An 18,327-nucleotide genomic window follows, 5' to 3' on the forward strand; every position below is an offset into this window, starting at 1 on the left:
CATATGCAAGATCATGGTGATGATATAGCAACGAGGGGAGAGTGTTGTCTACGTACCCTCATAGACCGAAGCGGAAGCGTTGGCGCAACGTAGAGGAAGTAGTCGTACGTCCTCCCGGTCTGACCGATCCAAGCACCGTTACTTCGGCACCTCCGAGTTCTTGACACGCGTACAGCTCGATGACGCACCCTCGATCTCCAATCCAGTAGAGGCGCCGAGGGGGAGGGGGAGTTCCGTCAGCACGACGGTGTGGTGACGATCTTGATGTTCTCCTGTCGCAGGGCTTCGCCTAAGCACCGCTACAATATGACCGAGGTGTAATATCGTGGAGGGGGGCACCGCACACGGCTAAGGAACGATCAATGATCAACTTGTGTGTCCTAGGGTGCCCCCCTACCCCCATATATAAAGGAGGGAGGGAGGAGGTGGCCGGCCCAAGGGGGGGGGGGGCGCCATAGGAGGAGGAAACCTACTCCAAGTAGGTTTCCCCTCTTTTTCCTAATCCAAGTTGGAGGGGAAAGGAAGGATTACTAGTAGTAGGAAGGAAGAGGGGGAAGGAGAAAGGAAAGGGGGGGCCGGCCCCCCTCCCCAATTCGGATTGGGCTTGGGGGGGCGCGCCCCCCTCCCTTGCTCCTTCTCCCTTCCTTCCACTTGGGCCCAATAAGGCCCATATACTTACCGTGGGGTTCCGGTAACCTCCCGGAGCTCCGGTATATTCCCAAACTCTCCCGGAACCTTTCCGGTGTCCAAATATATCCGTCCAATATATCAATCTTTATGTCTCGACCATTTCGAGACTCCTCGTCATGTCCGTGATCACATCCGGGACTCCGAACAACCTTCGGTACATCAAAATACATAAACTCATAATATAACTGTCATCGAAACCTTAAGCGTGCGGACCCTACAGTTCGAGAACAATGTAGACATGACCGAGACACGTCTCTGGTCAATAACCAATAGCGGGACCTAGATGCCCATATTGGTTCCTACATATTCTACGAAGATCTTTATCGGTCAAACCGCAAAACAACATACTTTGTTCCCTTTGTCATCGGTATGTTACTTGCCCGAGATTTGATCGTCGGTATCCCATACCTAGTTCAATCTTGTTACCGGCAAGTCTCTTTACTCGTTCTATAATACGTCATCTCATAACTAACTCATTGGTTACATGCTTGCAAGGCTTATGTGATGAGTATTACCGAGAGGGCCCAGAGATACCTCTCCGACAATCGGAGTGACAAATCCTAATCTCGAATTATGCCAACTCAACATGAACCTTCGGAAACACCTGTAGAGCACCTTTATAATCACCCAGTTACGTTGTGACGTTTGGCAGCACACAAAGTGTTCTTCCGGTAAACGGGAGTTGCACAATCTCATAGTTGCAGGAACTTTGTATAAGTCATGAAGAAAGCAATAGCAGTATACTAAACGATCAGTGCCAGGCTAACAGAATGGGTCATGTCAATCACATCATTCTTCTAATGATGTGATCCCACTAATCAAATGACAACACATGTCTATGGTCAGGAAACACAACCATCTTTGATTAATGAGCTAGTCAAGTAGAGGCATACTAGTGACCATAGTTTTGTCTATGTATTCACACATGTATTATGTTTCCGGTTAATACAATTCTAGCATGAATAATAAACATTTATCATGATATGAGGAAATAAATAATAACTTTATTATTGCCTCTAGGGCATATTTCCTTCAGGCTTCGCCCGTCAGCTCGAGCCGGTGGCGGCGAGGGAGGAGTCGAGGAGGGGGGCCTACGACCGGCGGCTAGGGTTTCCCCTCCGCATTGGTCGTGGGAGCGACCTGGAGGGGACTGCAAAAGTTTTTAGAACTTTCTATTTGTGAAAAAGAGCAGTTGTGCTACTCATGTTTCTTCAGCATTCTGACTTTCATTGTGGTGTTCTGATGCATAAACTGTGGTGTTCTTTGTTCAGGCTGCACTAATGAGAGATGCTAAAATATGTGTCAATAGGTGTCTGTGGAGCCCTGAGGGAAGTATTCTAGGTATGGAAACAGGCCGTTTAACTGCATTATTCACACACGCTGCATTTTTAATAAAAAAAGATAGCATTTGGGCATTGTTTTGTACTCAGGAGTGCATAGCATTTGGGAATTGTTCTGTACTCAGGAGTGTTCTATTCCTTGTCACTTTGCTTGCTTGTCTGTACGTAAGATTGATTCTTTAAGTTTGATTTGATTCTCAGGTGTGGCATTTTCAAAGCATATTGTCCAGACTTACATGTTTGTTCCTAATGGAGAGTTAAGACAGCAAGCAGAGGTACATGCATATTGATGAGAGTAGCTATCAAAATAGTTTTCCATGTACCCCCTTTCGGCCTGTTTGATAATGTGGAGTTTGGATTCAAGCCCTTAGGTGGACAGAGTCTCCAACTCCCCATAATTCTAACCCTCCTCATCGGAGTCCCTTAAGGTTTCTAACTATTTGATTCTTTGTGAATTGCCAGATTGATGCTCACCTTGGCAGTGTCAATGACATTGCATTCTCTCGCCCCAACAAGTCCCTATCAATTATTACATGTGGCGATGACAAACTCATTAGGGTGAGGTTACTCATGTGATGTCACTGTTTTTAGAATGAAAGAGAACATCCTTAGCATTCTTGCACATTTCATTTGCAGGTATGGGATGCTCACTGCGGACAAAGGCTGTACACATTTCAAGACCATGAGGATCCAGTGTACTCTGTTTGCCCTCACTATAAGGAGAACATTCAGGTACTTTCCGGATGATTTCACCTCTGCTATTCTTGAGCTATGCTCTGCCATTTTTGTACTAGCACTGTACTTATCGTTCTGGCATGATAAAAGGCTTCTCTCAGCGTTCAGGTTCACTTGGTTTAATTTTGGTATCCCAGTCTTGTACTTCAAATTATTTCATTTTTATCATCTGCCTGTGGATTTCTACAACTTTAGCTCCTCTGCAGTTTATCCTTTCTACTGCCACAAATGGAAAAATCAAGGCACGGGTTTACGACTCTTTTAGCCCACTGGTCAACCACTATGCTCCTGCGCATTGGCGTACTACCATGTCTTATAGTGCTGATGGTACTAGGTGAGAAGCTTCAAGTGAAAAATTAAGCTAACATGTTGAAGGATGAAAGATCGACAGTATGCTTCATTTTTTAAAATTTCCCACCCATATAATTTGTAAGTTTTGAAATTTCCTTGCAGGCTCTTCTCTTGTGGAACTGGTGAAGACGGTCATTCCCACTTGGTCGAGTGGAATGAGACTGAAGGGGCTATTAAGAGGACATATAATGGCTTGAGATCACTAGCTGTCCAGTTTGACACAACGAGAAACCAGTTTTTGGCTGCTGGAGATGATTTCGTTGTTAAATTCTGTGATATGGATAACACCAACATACTGACAACAACAGATTGTGAGGGTGGACTGCCTGTAAGTATATTTCTGTGAGTTTTATTAAGAATATACATACCGAAGGGTTTTTGCTTGACTTTTACTGATTTATGCAGGCAAGCCCGTGCTTGAGATTCAATAGAGAAGGGTCATTGCTTGCTGTTACAGCATATGATAATGGAATAAAAATATTAGCAAACACCGGGCAGCGTTTGCTGAGATTAGAAACGTTTGTTGAGCATAATTTGGGTTCTTGAAAGTCTCGACATCATTAATAAATGAGACAAGATGATTTTTCTCCTCGCAAGTTAGTTCGGAGTCATAATTGTAGTTAGTTTAGAGACACGGTGGAGCAGTTGTTTCCTCCGCCGCGCCTGGAACCCTGCACCCCTTCCATCCGAGCACCGACGCGGATTACGCCGTCCGACCCCGTTGGGATAGAGGAGGATTCGACAGCCGGCTGGGCCATTCCGGAGAGCTTTCTACCTACGTAGATGCCGGCAGTCGACGTATGTGACTTGTCGCAGCTCGTTCGGGCACGGGCATTGGTGGCGCCCGGGCTTGGGGACTAGAAGAACGAGATCAACAACTGTACATGGAGTACGAGGGCGGCAACGGCAGTGGCAACCGATCCTGCGGCTGGGATGCAGGACGAGCACGACGCATTTCGCTCAGAACAGGTGTCCGACCAGTGATCCGAAGTCAGCGGTCACGCTTGGATATTAATTTCATTTTGGCATGTCCGGTTTGTTGAACTATGATTTATTTTGCTTTATTTGGAACTGTTAAATTCGGACAACTTGTATCATATAATTGACGTGTATGAATTGCATGGATTTGATTATTGGCATTTAAGATATGTGAATGTAGGGCACAACATATTAGGGGCCGACGGACGCCCTGCGGCCGTATAGATGGGCCAAGTCGGGCTGCCGCAGGCTAGGCTAGCTGGATATACGCACCGCGAGACCTAACCTATGTCGAGGACATGCGCATGCGTGACGGGGTTCGCATAGCTGCTCCTCCGATCTTAATTTCCCTCAAACTGTTGGAAATACTACTCTGCCGAATTTGTACATGGGGTTTACTACAACTACGTTAAGCTGTTTAGACTAACCACGATGGGTAGTAACATGCATATGTTACTATTCTATATTACTACCTCTACAGTGGGGAGTAACATATATATATATATATATGGTAACATGCAATACTTTATTTATTAGGTTATAGACTCATCTTGCTTTGATATGTGTGATGTTACTCATACTACTAGTAACTAGCTATGTTACCACTTTCCTCTCTTTCTTCATTTATTGCTTGCCACATCATTTATTTTATCTAGATATCTGTGATGTTACTATCTATGTTACTACCATTGTGGGTAGTCTTATTAGTATCACACATTCTCGAGAGTAACAAGAATTTAGTGTGGATTTAGTGATTAATTCGTAGTCCAGAGATCCATAGTTAGTTTCATGGTCTCATTTATTGTTTCCTTGCCCGCTCTCAAGGTTTTGGTTTCCGGTTGAAATTTTTCGAGATTTCTCATGGTTATCGTGTATTTCCGTGCCCCTCGGTAAATCCCCACACCAAGCAAAAAATGCATTTTTTTGAATTTTTTAAATTTAAACACTCGATTTATAGTAAAGTACGTATGATCTAATTAATGTCATGAGAGTTGGTTCTGGCATGTTGGTAGCAACCTAGTTCCTGTTTTGAGAGGTCACTGGTTCAAATGTTCATTCATTCACGTGTTTGAATTCAAAATTCAACTATAAAATTTATTCGAAATATTCTCTGTATTTCTCAGTAACCATGGTAACCGCATTTACCAGCACCCTTAATAAAAATGCCTCATTCGGTAACCAAAACCTTGCCCGCTCCTTCGCCTTGTTTCGGCACTGACATTGTTAGGTGCTCCTATGATTCACCAGGCCTTGGCCTGCCTCTACGCACTCTGCTTCAATTGCTCTGCTGTGTAACCAGATGCTCTGAACAAACCAAGACAGCGGTCCCTTATGACCACGACGACATTATCAATTGGTCGGCTTTGCTGTTCTGCACAAGCATTATCAGCTGCGCACCAATAAGGCCCGCTTCGGAGTTTTTTTTGATAAAGGGAATATATTAACATCGCGAAGATACCAATTACACGCGGCCTCTGCAACAACACAATACTCTAATGACATTACGGATGCACAAGCCAAAAAAAAAGAAGAAGCTAAAAAAAAGCCCCGCTATAGAGTTCCAGTCCATGCAAAAATAGTACAACCACCACCAAAACAACACCTGAAGTCCAAATTCTTCAAAAGTGACGCCTCAAAGAAGGAAACAATGCAGAAGCACTGTCGTCACCCGATCGTTGATCTTGGGTTTTCACCCCGAAGATAGTCCCCGCTCTCAATACAATGCCTTCAACAAGACCATTGCCAGGCACATCAATTAAGGCCAGACCTTGGATTTTTCACCCTGAGAGAGGTAAGACTTTGAACTGCACCTGTGCTGCCGCCCCCACTTACATACCGCTGCCACAAAATCCAAAACTCCAAGCAAGTTCCTCATCGCCACAAAGGATCCAATCACCATTACTAGTACTCCGATCTCGGCTTTCACAAAATTCTCCGCCTCTGACTTCACCATGAAACTAAACATATCCCATGATGGCAACAAATAGCAGACAGAACCAGTGGGCGTGACCGAATCCCACCGATCCAGCAATCTCCAGGCATAACGCGCCCATGGGAGTTCGTCGGCGGAGCCTTCCGGAACCGACACTTCGACCAGATCAAGAAGGACATGCGTCAGGCAGATCTTCGTCTTGTCACTTGAGAAACCATAGGACCGCCCCCTTAAATCACGTCGAGCCTGCAGCCCCCTCATCGCCGCCGCGGCACCCCGGATCAGATCGGGGATCGGTGCGCGGATCTGGCGCCACATCGGGAACAGTAGGGGCACCGGGAAAGGTGCCTCACCGGTAGCCAACAGCGTGCCGCCGCGCATGAAGGAGCAGGCCACACAAACGCCGGTAGCCAACAGCACACCGCTGCGCATGAAGGAGCAGGCCACACAAACGCCATGGCCGGCTGCCGTCTCAGCCTTGAATATGAGGAGAAAATGCCACACCGCGTGAGCGAGAGCTCGCCCTGCCGCCGCGGTCCACGGCACGGGCTTAGCCCGGTCGCCTCCTCCGGCGACGGCGAGGGGGGAGGGAGGGGGGGGGGTGGAGGAGTGGGTCTTGTGGTGGCCTGCTTCGGAGTTACTGAACTTTTTGAGAAGAATTCTTCACACTAGGCCTGAATTAATTTACAGTGAGGGGTATCGTGTCCAAAACTAGTCTTCAAAACATCCCATGAAATGTCTTCATACATCGGCATTGCTGTTAACGACCAGATTACACCGATGATCACCCGATGCTCTGTTTTCCTCTTCAGTTTCGCCAGGCTATACTGTCATTCACCCCTCCACCACCGTTGGTCATAACAGAAGTAGAGCATCAGGTAAACAGCATAATCGTCAGTCTCTATCCTGCCATCGAAATCGTAGACACTTTGAAGCGGTGGAGCTTGAATACTGTTCCATGCATCTTGGTTCTGTATGGTTCCGGCCCCTACCATGGATGCATTTCATGATCTTGATCAGCAAGGAGGAAAACGGCAGGGGTACTGGAGTTCTGCATGCCAGGGGCGGGTGGTCACCTCCGCCGACCGGCATGGTCAAAATCCATGCTGATATGGGACTAGCCAAGAGGTTGAACAGAAAGGAGCATCTGCATCCATCCATCCATGCATGGGCACCTCGGCGACCTGCTATTCTGGAGACATGGACGACCAATGAGGCATTATCTCTAACCTTAGATCTGAACATGCTCTTGCTAAATATGCCATTCTTCGCCGAACTCCAAGCTGGGACCACAACAACTTACCCGATCTCTTAGCCGAGCTCCAGGCTTTACCCCCCCCCCCCCCCCCCCCCCCACGGCCCGCCACATTAGGTGGCTGGCTATCGGGGTGCTAGCCTGGATGTTGTGGACTATTAGGAATAAGCTTGTGATTCAGCGCATACCTCTTCAACGTGCTACTGATGATGTGTTCAAATGGTTGGTTACTTGCAGATTTGGCGGCCGCTTAGCCGCCCCAAGGAGAGAGACGTCATCAACTCCATTATCACCTAGCTTCGCGCGATGGCTCTCCGGATGGCTACGCCGCTCCCTCCCCCGTCACCGGAGCCGGACTAGATCTTCTACTCCTCGTCGTCACCGCCGCGTTGTGTGTGCGTCCCTGTTGTTTGTGTGTGTGTTGGGCGTCTTGTGCTGTGCCCAGAGCTGAACCCTTTGGTGGGTATGTCCGTGTGTGGATGTTGGTGTTTGTCAGACATTGCCTGCGGTGGCGGCATGTGTGTGTCCATGTTTGCGTACTCTATTGGACCTTGTGCTCGGTGGTTTGCTTTACTTGTAAAGAGGGGCGAAAGCCTTTTTCAGCAAATATGCCATTCTTCTAGAGGGTAGACATACTTATGTATATATCTTGCTTAGCAAGGGCATCTCCAACGTTGACCCAGCATCCGTCCGCGGATAGGGATGTGGGGGAAGGTCATCCAACACTATCTGCATACATTTCAAGCCGTGTTTAAACAAACTGGACAAAATTCATCAAAGTTCGGATAGAAAATAACACAAATCATTCATACATAGCATGCAAATAAGTCTAGTACAACAATAGCTTCAATTACACGAGAAAAGGTTTAAATTCAAATTGAACGGATCATGTCGTCCCAGACATACCGCCTCTTGTGTTTCATCCAACAGTGTATGTGCATAAATGGCCGTCCCTTTATCTTGTGATACATCACAGCAACATGTACGTCACTACTAGGAAAAGGGCTAAAGATGGGATGCACACTAATGGCGCACCAGGAAAATAGTGCGCCACTACTATATACTAATGGCGCACTAGTTGGTGATGCGCCATTAGTGTGGAAGACACCAATGACGCACCAGACAGAAGGTGCGCCACTAGTGATAATTTTTTTTTCATTTTTACGTACATACTAATGGCGCATCCGACCAAAGTGCGCCATCAGTATATATATATATATATATATATATATATATATATATATATATATATATATATGTATATACATATATATATATTATTTTTTTGCAAAACTACTAATGGCGCACCACCTGCAGGTGCGCCATTAGTAACCAGGGTTACTAATGGCGCATTTGCAGGTGGTGCGCCATTAGTAACTTGGGACCCCAACAAGATATTTTGGACAGCCACACCTACCCACTCACTTTCCCCACTTCATTCCCTCCACCTCCTTCTCCAAGCTTTCGGCTGCCTCCTCCTCCTCACCTCATTTGCACCATAGATTCATCAAAATTAAGTGGTGAAATTACCTTTTTTTTGATAGGTAAGTAAGGGGAAAGCTATCTTCATGATGTAGATCTATTTTTTTCTCCCTAGCTCGCTCCAACAACGTGCACTTTTTGTTTGCAGGTACCGGTATTTGAAATGCGATAGTTGCCAATATTTTGCCGGAATGTTGATTCATTTCCGTTTCGGCAAGAATTTTGGCACTATGCATTCTTTTTGGTCCTATTTTTAGGGAAGGTCATGCCAAATTTTTTCTTGGTTCTAAAATATCGTTTTGCTCTACCCCGCAGGCGACCATGGTCCGCATGATGACCGAAGGCATCGTGAATAGGTTTTTGAGCTCCACGAAGGCCGAGATGCTTCAAAAGAACGAGACGGAGATAAGATGTCCGTGTCGAAGATGCAAGCTGAAGAGCCTTATTGCGGACCCGGATTCCGGGCAGGTGCGGGACCACCTGCTCTTGCGTGGTTTCATGGATGACTATCGGTGGCAAGGTGATGAAGATGACTATGAAGTCGTCCATGGGGGCCGGGCAAGAAATGAGGAAGGGCAACAAGACAACCACCACAGCGAGGGCGGGCGAGAAGACGAAGAATCTCCAGGACATGATCACGACGGTGATACTGTACACAGTCATCATGTAGAAGATGTCGTACATGATGATGAGGAAGATCAAGACGAAGGGCATGATCATGAAGATGAAGATGCCGGAGTAGACGACGATGGAGGCTGGGTGCAGGACCCTCATATTCCAGAGCTGCTTCTCAAGCAGACGGATAATGCAAGAGCTTCCGCCCGAGAGAAAGCCAAGCTGGATCAATTGGAGATAGACGCGGTTACTCCATTGTATGAAGGATGCAGGCCCGAGAATACCCGCCTGAAAGTAACGCTCATGGCTCTGGAGATGAAGGTAAAACACAAAATGACTGACGCCTGCTTTGATGAGAACATGTCATTATGGCACGAACGTCTTCCCAAGGGGAACAAGTGCCCGACCAGTTTCGAGGAGGCGAAGAAAATCATGTGTCCTCTGGATTTACCGCACGTGAAATACCATGTGTGCATGAACAATTGCATCATTTATCGGGACAAGCACGCGGAGTCTACCATATGTCCGGTGTGCGGCGTCACTCGATACTAGAAGAGGAAGAAAGCTCCTCGAAAATCGGTGTGGTACTTTCCGATCACTCCTCGTCTGCAGCGGTATTTCTCGGACCTAAGGTAGCAAAGCTCCTGCGTTGGCACGCGGATAGGGAGGAGAAGAAGCGGGAAGATGACGGAAATGATCCAGAGATAAATAAAAAAGACAAGATGGTGAGTCACCCTAAGGATGCGAGCCAGTGGCAAGCGTTGAACTTCGAATACCTAGAATTTGGGAAGGATCCAAGGAACATCGTGCTGGGCACGAGCACCGATGGAGTCAATCCGTTTGGCAGCTAGAGAAGCACACATAGCACCTGGCCTGTGTTTGTGTGGATGTACAACCTTCCCCCCTGGTTGTGCATGAAGAGAAAATACATTCACATGAGTATGCTAATTGAAGGGCCAAAACAACCAGGGAACGACATCAATCTGTATCTGGGGCTGCTGAAAGAGGAGCTAGACACGCTATGGAAAACGCCAGCCAATACGTGGGACGCCGCAGAGAAAGAATATTTCCCTATGAGAGCCGCACTGCTCACGACGGTGCACGACTCTCTCGGTTATGGATATCTCGCGGGGCAGGTAGTCCACGGATTTTTTGGATGCGTAAGGTGCATGGATGACACAACGTATCGCCAGCTAGATAGAGATCCTGGGTCTTCGAAAGCCGTGTTCATGGGACATCGAAGGTGGCTTCGCGATGATGACCCGTGGAGGAAATGCAAGGATCTGTTCGATGGTGAAACCGAACCCCGAAAACGCCCGCGTACGAAGAGCGGCGAGGAAATAGACGAGCTGTTGAAAAATTGGAAAGATTGCCCACTACCGGGAAAGAAGCAAAAGGCGCCAGAGCCGGGAAAGAAGCAAAAGGCGCCAGAGCCGGGAAAGAAGCGAAAGGCGCCAGAGCCACTGCTGAAGGCATGGAAAACGAGGTCTATTTTCTGGGACTTGCCGTACTGGAAGATCCACCGTGTGCCTCACAGCCTTGATGCCATGCATATCACGAAGAACGTGTACGAGAGTTTGCTTGGTACCCTGCTCAACATGCCAGAGAGGACCAAAGATGGGCCGAAAGCAAGGGCAGACTCGAAATCAATGGGCATCAAGCAGGAGCTTCACGCTAATGATGATGATGATGATGATGATGAGGCGAAGCAGGACACAAAAACTCGTCGCAAAGGCAAAAAGGCCAAAAAGACCGGAAATGACTACCGTCCCGCATGCTTCACTCTAAGTCAGGAGGAGATCGAGCAGTTTTTCACCTGCCTCGTAGGAGTAAAACTTCCTTACGGTTACGCGGGGAAGATAAGCAGATACCTAGACCCAGCGAAGCAGAAGTTCAGAGGGATGAAGTCTCACGACTGTCACGTGCTGATGACGCAGATACTTCCAGTTGCAATCCGTGGGATCATGGACGCGCACGTCCGTGAAACGCTATTTGGCCTATGCAACTTTTTCGACGTCATCTCTCGGAAGTCGATTGGCGTGAGGCAACTCAGAAGGCTACAGGAAGAGATCGTGGTGATACTATGCGAGCTTGAGATGTACTCCCCGCCCACATTCTTCGACGTTATGGTGCATCTGCTGGTCCATATCATGGAGGATATCATCCAACTCGGGCTGACATTCCTGCACAGCATGATGCCGTTCAAAAGGATGAATGGTGTCATCAAAGCATACGTTCACAACATGTCACGTCCAGAGGGAAGTATAGCCAGGGGCTTTCTGACCGAAGAGTGCATCTCCTACTACACGAATTATCTAGGCATCGAGAACCCCGTTGGTCTGCCCGTCAACAGGCACCTCGGCAGGCTCGCTGGATGGGGTCACCGTGAGGGTCGTCGCGAAATGCATGTCGACTTCGAGGGTCGACTCGCCGACTTTGAAAGAGCAAACCTAGTCGCGCTACAACACATAGACGTGGTCGATCCTTGGGTGGTAGAGCACAAAACCTTTATTGAGAAGACGTACAATGACCGAGGCCAACAAAGGACAGACGGAGATATAATCAAAGAGCACAACTCATGTTTCACGCGTTGGTTCAAGCAGAAGCTTCTATCATACATTTTACATGAGGATTCTTCCACGGAAGAACAACTCATATTCGCCTTGTCACAGGGCGCCGAGCACAACCTGATGAGATATGAGGCGTACGATATCAACGGCTACACATTCTACACCGAGAACAAGGACATGAAGAGCGATGGTTATCTGAACTCCGGGGTAACGATGGAATCCTACACCGGTAACGACAGGGACAGATACTACAGAAGGATCGAGGAGATCTGGGAGCTGAGCTACGCTGGAGAGAAGGTCATGATGTTCCGTGTCAGATGGGCCAAGAGCTTCCAAAAAGAATACCGGTATTTCACCACCATGGTTATACCCGAAGCCAAATCCAAGACCGCGGGCGCAAACGTCACCGCGAAAAATGAGCCATGGGTACTGACTTCCCAAGTTGACCAATGCTTTTTCATTACCGACCTGCCAAAGCCCAGTCGTGTTGTCGTGAGGAGAGGCAAAAGGAATATCATCGGAATGGATGGAGTAGCCAATGAGCAAGACTTTGACAAGTACGGCGACCCGAAGATCGAACATGACGACGATGATGAAGTAGCAGCACACACCACAAGAAGAAGCAAGACCACCCTACCTAAAGGACGTCCGTTCCACAGAAGAACTCCATTTGCGAAAAAGAAGGGCAAGAAGATTGTGAACAGATAGCTAGCTAAGATCGATTGTATTTAAATCGTAGTCTTCATTTCTCAATTGTATTTCATGTGCACTTTTTGATATCAGGAATATTTTTAAATTTCATGGGCAGTTTTTGAATTCATGAGTGAAAGAACATGCGGTGCCCCCATGTTTGGTTTTGGTAACTGATGACAATCTCTATGGACAATGGTTGTCTTGAGTTATATTTGAAGGATTTGTCCATAGGCTTTTCTTGAAGTCCATGTGCTGGTTTCAAGGAGTTTATGAGTTGACCAAGGTGCTATTAAGGAATTATCCAAAGATTGGTCATGTGAATGTTGAGCTTATTGCAAGCATGTCTTGAAGAAGAAGGTTGTGTGATCATTCAGGTTTACCTTCAAGACATCATCCAAATGAAGAGAGTTGCAAAGATTCAAGGTTGATCAAGACTAAGTCAAGAGTGAATCAAGTTGATCAACTCACAAAGCGTAGAAGATGTACCGAGAGGGATCAAGTGATCCCATGGTATGGTAAGCATTGTCCATTACGCTTTGTGTGCTAACCCATGGTCTTCGTGAGAGTTCTTGTGGGGTTAGGTTGCGGTGTGCAAGTTCAAGTGATGCATCACGAAGAAATCAAGTCCTTAAAGCTTGCCGTCCATTGTGGTGACAATGGACTTGTGAAGATGAGCGGAAGAGTGGCTCACCCATAGTGGAGTATGGGGGAGCAATCAACTAGTCTTCATCGAGCCAACGCAATCAAGAAAGGTGGTCCATCTTGAGGAGGAGTAGATCGTCATCATCTAGCTCAAGTGGACTTTGTGCAAGGCAAAGGTTTTCCCTTGATAGGTTTTCTATTTTACCGGTCTCATGGTAGTTGTGGGAGACCGGGTTATAGGATCGATTGCCGTACTATCAAGGAGGGCTCTCGATGAGTTGCTTGATCGTATCGTTCGTAGAGAGCTCAAACCATTGCATCCTTGCATCATCTCTTTTGGTTCTTGTTTGGTTCTTCTCCTTATGAGTTTTGGAGCTTATGGTCATTTTTATGACAAGCTCGAGTTCATCGAAAGCGGAGTTTGCATGCATCTTCTATGATGTTTTCGATGTTGGAGGTTATGCCGGTTCTTCTCTGTTGGAGGTTTCACTCCTTTGTTTGTTGCGCATACCTCCCCTGCCTCTTCTTACTATAACCAACAAGCTTGATGCTACTCGTCTTCCTCTATCCAACAAGCTTGAGTTTGCTCAATTCGAAGCTCATTTGCAGAAGTTATGGCAGCTCTGGTTTTATTGTTTCTCTCTGTTGTCTTCTCTGCAAAATGAAGGACTCCTAGTGTTGCTGATCTGGGGCATGCGGTAGTACTGCTCTCCGGAGCGGTAGTACCGCTCTGTGGGAGCGGTAGTATCGTGGCCTCAGGCCAGGCGCAGCTGCTTGAGCGGTAGTAGGGGCGGATGTAATTTTTTACATCCGCGCCCTACGCGGTAGTACCGCGCCGCGGGCGCGGTAGTACCGTGGGCTCTGGCCAGGCTTAGCAGCATGAGCGGAAGTAGGGGCGGATGTAATTTTTACATCCGAGCCCTACGCGGTAGTACCGCTCTTCGTGTGCGGTAGTACCGTGCCGGAGTTTTGCGCAGGTCCTCCCTCAGCGGAAGTAGGTACGGAAGTAATTTTTTACGTCCGTGCTTTCTCTGCGCCTAGTGTTGCCTGCCTTACGGTAGTACCGTAGGGGCGCACGGTAGTAACGCTCCGGCGGTTCTTTCGCTCGTTGCCTTGTGCAACAGGCCTTCATCTGGCCAGAGCTGCACATGCGGTAGTACCACAACCTGCAGCGGTAGTACCGCGGCCAACCGCGGTAGTACCGCAGGTCCCTGCGGTAGTACCGCGTCGTGCAGGCTGAGTGAGGGGATAACGGTTGGTTTTTCTCCCCACCTATAAAAGGGCACTACTAGGGAAAACCTTATACACAGAACTTTAGCAGTAGCGTGGGTCAAATAAGCATGCTGGTGCTAAATAGCAGCAGCAGCCTTCCGGAACCGCGCTGCAAATAACGTCGTAGCAGTAGCGCGTCTCGCTGCATACACGTTACTACTAAAATTCTCACGGCTTAGCCGATATGGTACACATAGTAGTAGCGATCTATATGGAACCGCGCTACTGCTACTTTCTTTGTAGCAGCGCGTTTTATTCTAAACTCGCTACTACTAAAGGATATAAAATTAAATGAAAAGCAAATAGAAAGGTAATTGAAAATGAAAGAAATAGAAGAAGGTGAAAGGAAAATAATAAAATGTGAAGAAAAATAAACTAAAAAGGGAAAAAGGAGAAAGTAGTAGCAGTAGCGCGTATCCCAGAACGCGCTGTAGCTAATGTAGCAGTAGCGCGCTTCCAGGAACGCGCTACTGCTACTTCTGACTTAACCACCTCGTTCGTCCTTCCCCACGGCCACTTCCCCCAAATCGAACTCCTACGCTCTCGCCGCCGCCATCGCCCGTCGGTCGCCATGCGCTCTCCACACACCCTCTATGCCGCCCCCGCCCCCGACCTCAACGCCGCCCCGGACGCCGCCCCCGACCTCAACGCCGCCCCAAGCCCGACCTCGACGCCGCCTGCCCCTCTCTCGCCGCAGGCACCTGATCGAGGTGAGCATGCCTGCTCCTCCCCCTCCCCTACCTCTGCCTAGATAGGGTTCTTCAATTTTTAGTTGCATCAAATAGTTAGGGTTCTTCTATGGGTGGAAATGAATTGGATACAGATGCGGCTGGGATTTTTTCTTAGGTGATGTTTTCTTAGATGATGAATAAACACTAGTGTAATGCATAATAAAACGAGTAAAATTTGAGCTTCTTCTATTTAGTTAGTAAGAACTAGTTAGTAAGAACTAGTTAGTAAGAACTAGGTACTAATTAGGTGATTTTTTAGTTAAAGCATTTTTCCCGCCTCGACGTGGACGATGCCTATCCCACATCCTCGTCGTCGAGTCGGCGGAGGATGACACCTGCTTGACCAGATCGGCCATGTCCGGGACTGGGCTCCGCCGGGGTGGTACTGGGAGGTGCTACCTACCGGGGGGCGCAGGTTGGTGAGGAGCCAGCCTGTCGTTGACCCGAACCTTCTTTGGTGGCCGTCGTGTGGGCCAGTGATGATCCAGAGGCTCGAGGACTCCGCGGAGGTGGTGCATCACCGTGTCAGTGATGAGGACGCGCACGTCCGTCGCTACTTGTTTGCGTTGGAGCACAGGCCGTTCTCCAATACCTGGCAGGTTTTCCGGGGATCTCACTGGAGCTATGATCCCGTGATGGTGCCTTCTCTGTGGGTGTCCACCGCCCGCGCCGATACCCGTCGTGTGCTAGAGTTTTAGTTGTATTAGTGATGTTATATGTATGACACTATTCGTGATGTATTAGTGATAATATTCGACGATGTACTGACGCATGAGATGATTTACTTTTGCTTATTGAATGCATGCTAATTTGAGTCCTATAAGATATTTTGAAATGTATATCTTGTGTTGCTCAATATCCAAGTGGCCGGTCATGTTTGAAGGTTACACCTTCGAGTGGCCTATGTTTTACCGGAGTGTTGATTCATTTCCGTTCCGGCAAATTTCAGGCGCTTGATATGTCCTATTTTAGCAAAGGTCATGCCGAATATTTCCGTGAATTTTGGCATGACTTGTGCCAGAATATGTAGGAAATATCGAGTGCCCCGGATTTGTGTGTTGAGTATCTTGGTAGTTGTCTTCGATCAATTTTCAATTAATGTTTTAACTATGAACATAGGAAATGTCTGACGACGAGAAGGATTTCGGTATTTGCAAATACTACGAAGACGAGCGCAGCCTGTGCGACGGAATATTCCTAGATGATGATAGGCGCTTCAGCATCAAGCTGGACGAGAACTTTGAAGTGGATACAATAAGTCACAACGACAAGTATTTTTTCGTAATTAAGCATGACATCTGCTTCATTTGCTTCAACTTATTTTTTTTACTATTCTACTAGCGTATCCCCTGCCATGCAAGAGTTTTTGTATTGGATAAGATAGGTTTCAGTCATAGTATGAAGGAAAAGAAAGTTCACTTGAAGGCCGAGCATGGTTATATTTTCCATGCAAAGTTATACAATTCAGACGACTACACCTATTTTGGATGCAAAACATGGCGAGCACTATGCAAGACTTGTGCATTTGAGCTTGATATGGTTATCACCTTTGATATTTGTCCGGAAGATGATATTGAAGGTAATACCGATATCTGGGTCGATGTGCAAATGCCTCCAGTTAAACCATTATGTAAGTTTCTCAACCATATTTATGTCTTTGATATTGTTTATTCATAAATAGTTGACAACTAATTTGTATTGTCAACTTATTTTGGTGCAAGCAAACATGTCCAACGCTTGGTAGACAGGACCGTATACTTTCCTGGGGCTGAACTCAACTGCAACGAGCTCAGTCATGATGTTTCATGGCTTGAGGATCTTGATACTGTCAAGACAAATTTTCTTCCTGCATTTCGAAATGTTAGTACTGAAAATGTGCGACCAATAGTGTTCGTAATGAAATACGGTCACATCTATTTAGGAAGGATGGTAAGATTTTTACTATTTGTCATCGGTGCATCTTTTCCATACATTATTTTTGAAGCTAAACTTCATTGCTAAGTATGTTACCGTACGATGTTCTTCAACAGGGACTCCCGATGAATGTTGTGCCTTATGGGATCGAGACTAAAGGTACCATGAGTATTTTCAGCTTACGACCAAGATATCCTACAGATTACTTTAGTGCATTCAAGATTAGCGACGGATGCTTAATAGTGCAAGACTGGACCAAATATGTGATGGGGGAGCGCAGAGAAGTACTAGGGGGCAGCAAACAGATGCGCTACCCACGATTGGGAGACAGGTTCATCTGCATGCTCCAGTTTGATCGAGGAGGAGAGCTATACATGTTTTATGTTATTTTACCTAAGAGAGCGCAGCAGGAGTGATTAGCTAGCTAGAAATGAGTTTGAGGATGATGATGTGCTACACTATTACTATGATGATAAAATAGCTAGTGTTGGTGGTAATGACTATGATGGTTATTATTAGCTAGTGTTTGTGCTGATTAAATAAATACTGTTGGTGGTAATGACTATGATGATGATTAAATAGCTTGTGCTGGCGGATTAGATTCAAGTGGAGGCAACATGTGGTGCACATCGAAAGTACTACTAGTCCAAACTAGATCAAGTTTGGATTAGTAGTATACTTTTGACATGCACCACATATTGCCTCCACTTGAACCTAATCCACCTTCATTTAATACACTGTTATGGACATAATGATGTAAACCTCATAACAACTGGTATTATACCAATATTTGTATGATGGCGAATAAATACACTAAAAAAATACTAGTAGCGATGGAAAGAAAACACGCTGCAAGTAGATACCTTAGCAGTAGCGTGGTACTAAACAAACGCTGCAGCTATTTGTCCTAGCAGTAGCACGTGCTAGCACGCGTTACTGCTAAGCAATAGTTGTAGCGCCTTATTAGTAGCGCGGCCCCCCGCGCTACTAGTGGGCACAAAACACGCGCTACTGCTAGGGTTTTCCCTAGTAGTGGGGGGTCTTTGTCCCCATTGAGACTTATCCTTTGAGCTCGTGTTCTTCCCCCATTGTTGACCTTCTTCGAGCTTGCTATCTCTCAATCCCT

General features: G+C 46.8%; 1 protein-coding gene across 2 annotated transcripts; it reads left to right on the forward strand.

Annotated features, from left to right (window-relative positions):
• The first annotated feature begins 1,906 nt into the window (after nucleotides 1–1,906).
• LOC123156362 (protein TOPLESS-RELATED PROTEIN 2-like) lies at nucleotides 1,907–2,691 on the forward strand. 2 transcript variants are annotated; one of them, XR_006477982.1, is made up of 4 exons: nucleotides 1,976–2,031; nucleotides 2,232–2,401; nucleotides 2,493–2,588; nucleotides 2,667–2,691. XR_006477982.1 is itself a non-coding variant. In XM_044574502.1 (3 exons), the coding sequence occupies exons 1-3, from the start codon at nucleotides 1,971–1,973 to the stop codon at nucleotides 2,604–2,606; spliced, it is 249 nt and encodes an 82-aa protein (XP_044430437.1). In that variant the 5' UTR covers nucleotides 1,907–1,970; the 3' UTR covers nucleotides 2,607–2,674. The 2 variants fall into 2 exon arrangements, 1 of the variants encoding a protein (XP_044430437.1); XM_044574502.1 differs by having other exon boundaries at nucleotides 1,907–2,031; nucleotides 2,232–2,305; nucleotides 2,493–2,674.
• Nucleotides 2,692–18,327: the final 15,636 nt, after the last annotated feature.

Source organism: Triticum aestivum, chromosome 7B (assembly GCF_018294505.1).
Source record: "Triticum aestivum cultivar Chinese Spring chromosome 7B, IWGSC CS RefSeq v2.1, whole genome shotgun sequence".
Lineage (NCBI taxonomy): Eukaryota > Viridiplantae > Streptophyta > Magnoliopsida > Poales > Poaceae > Triticum > Triticum aestivum.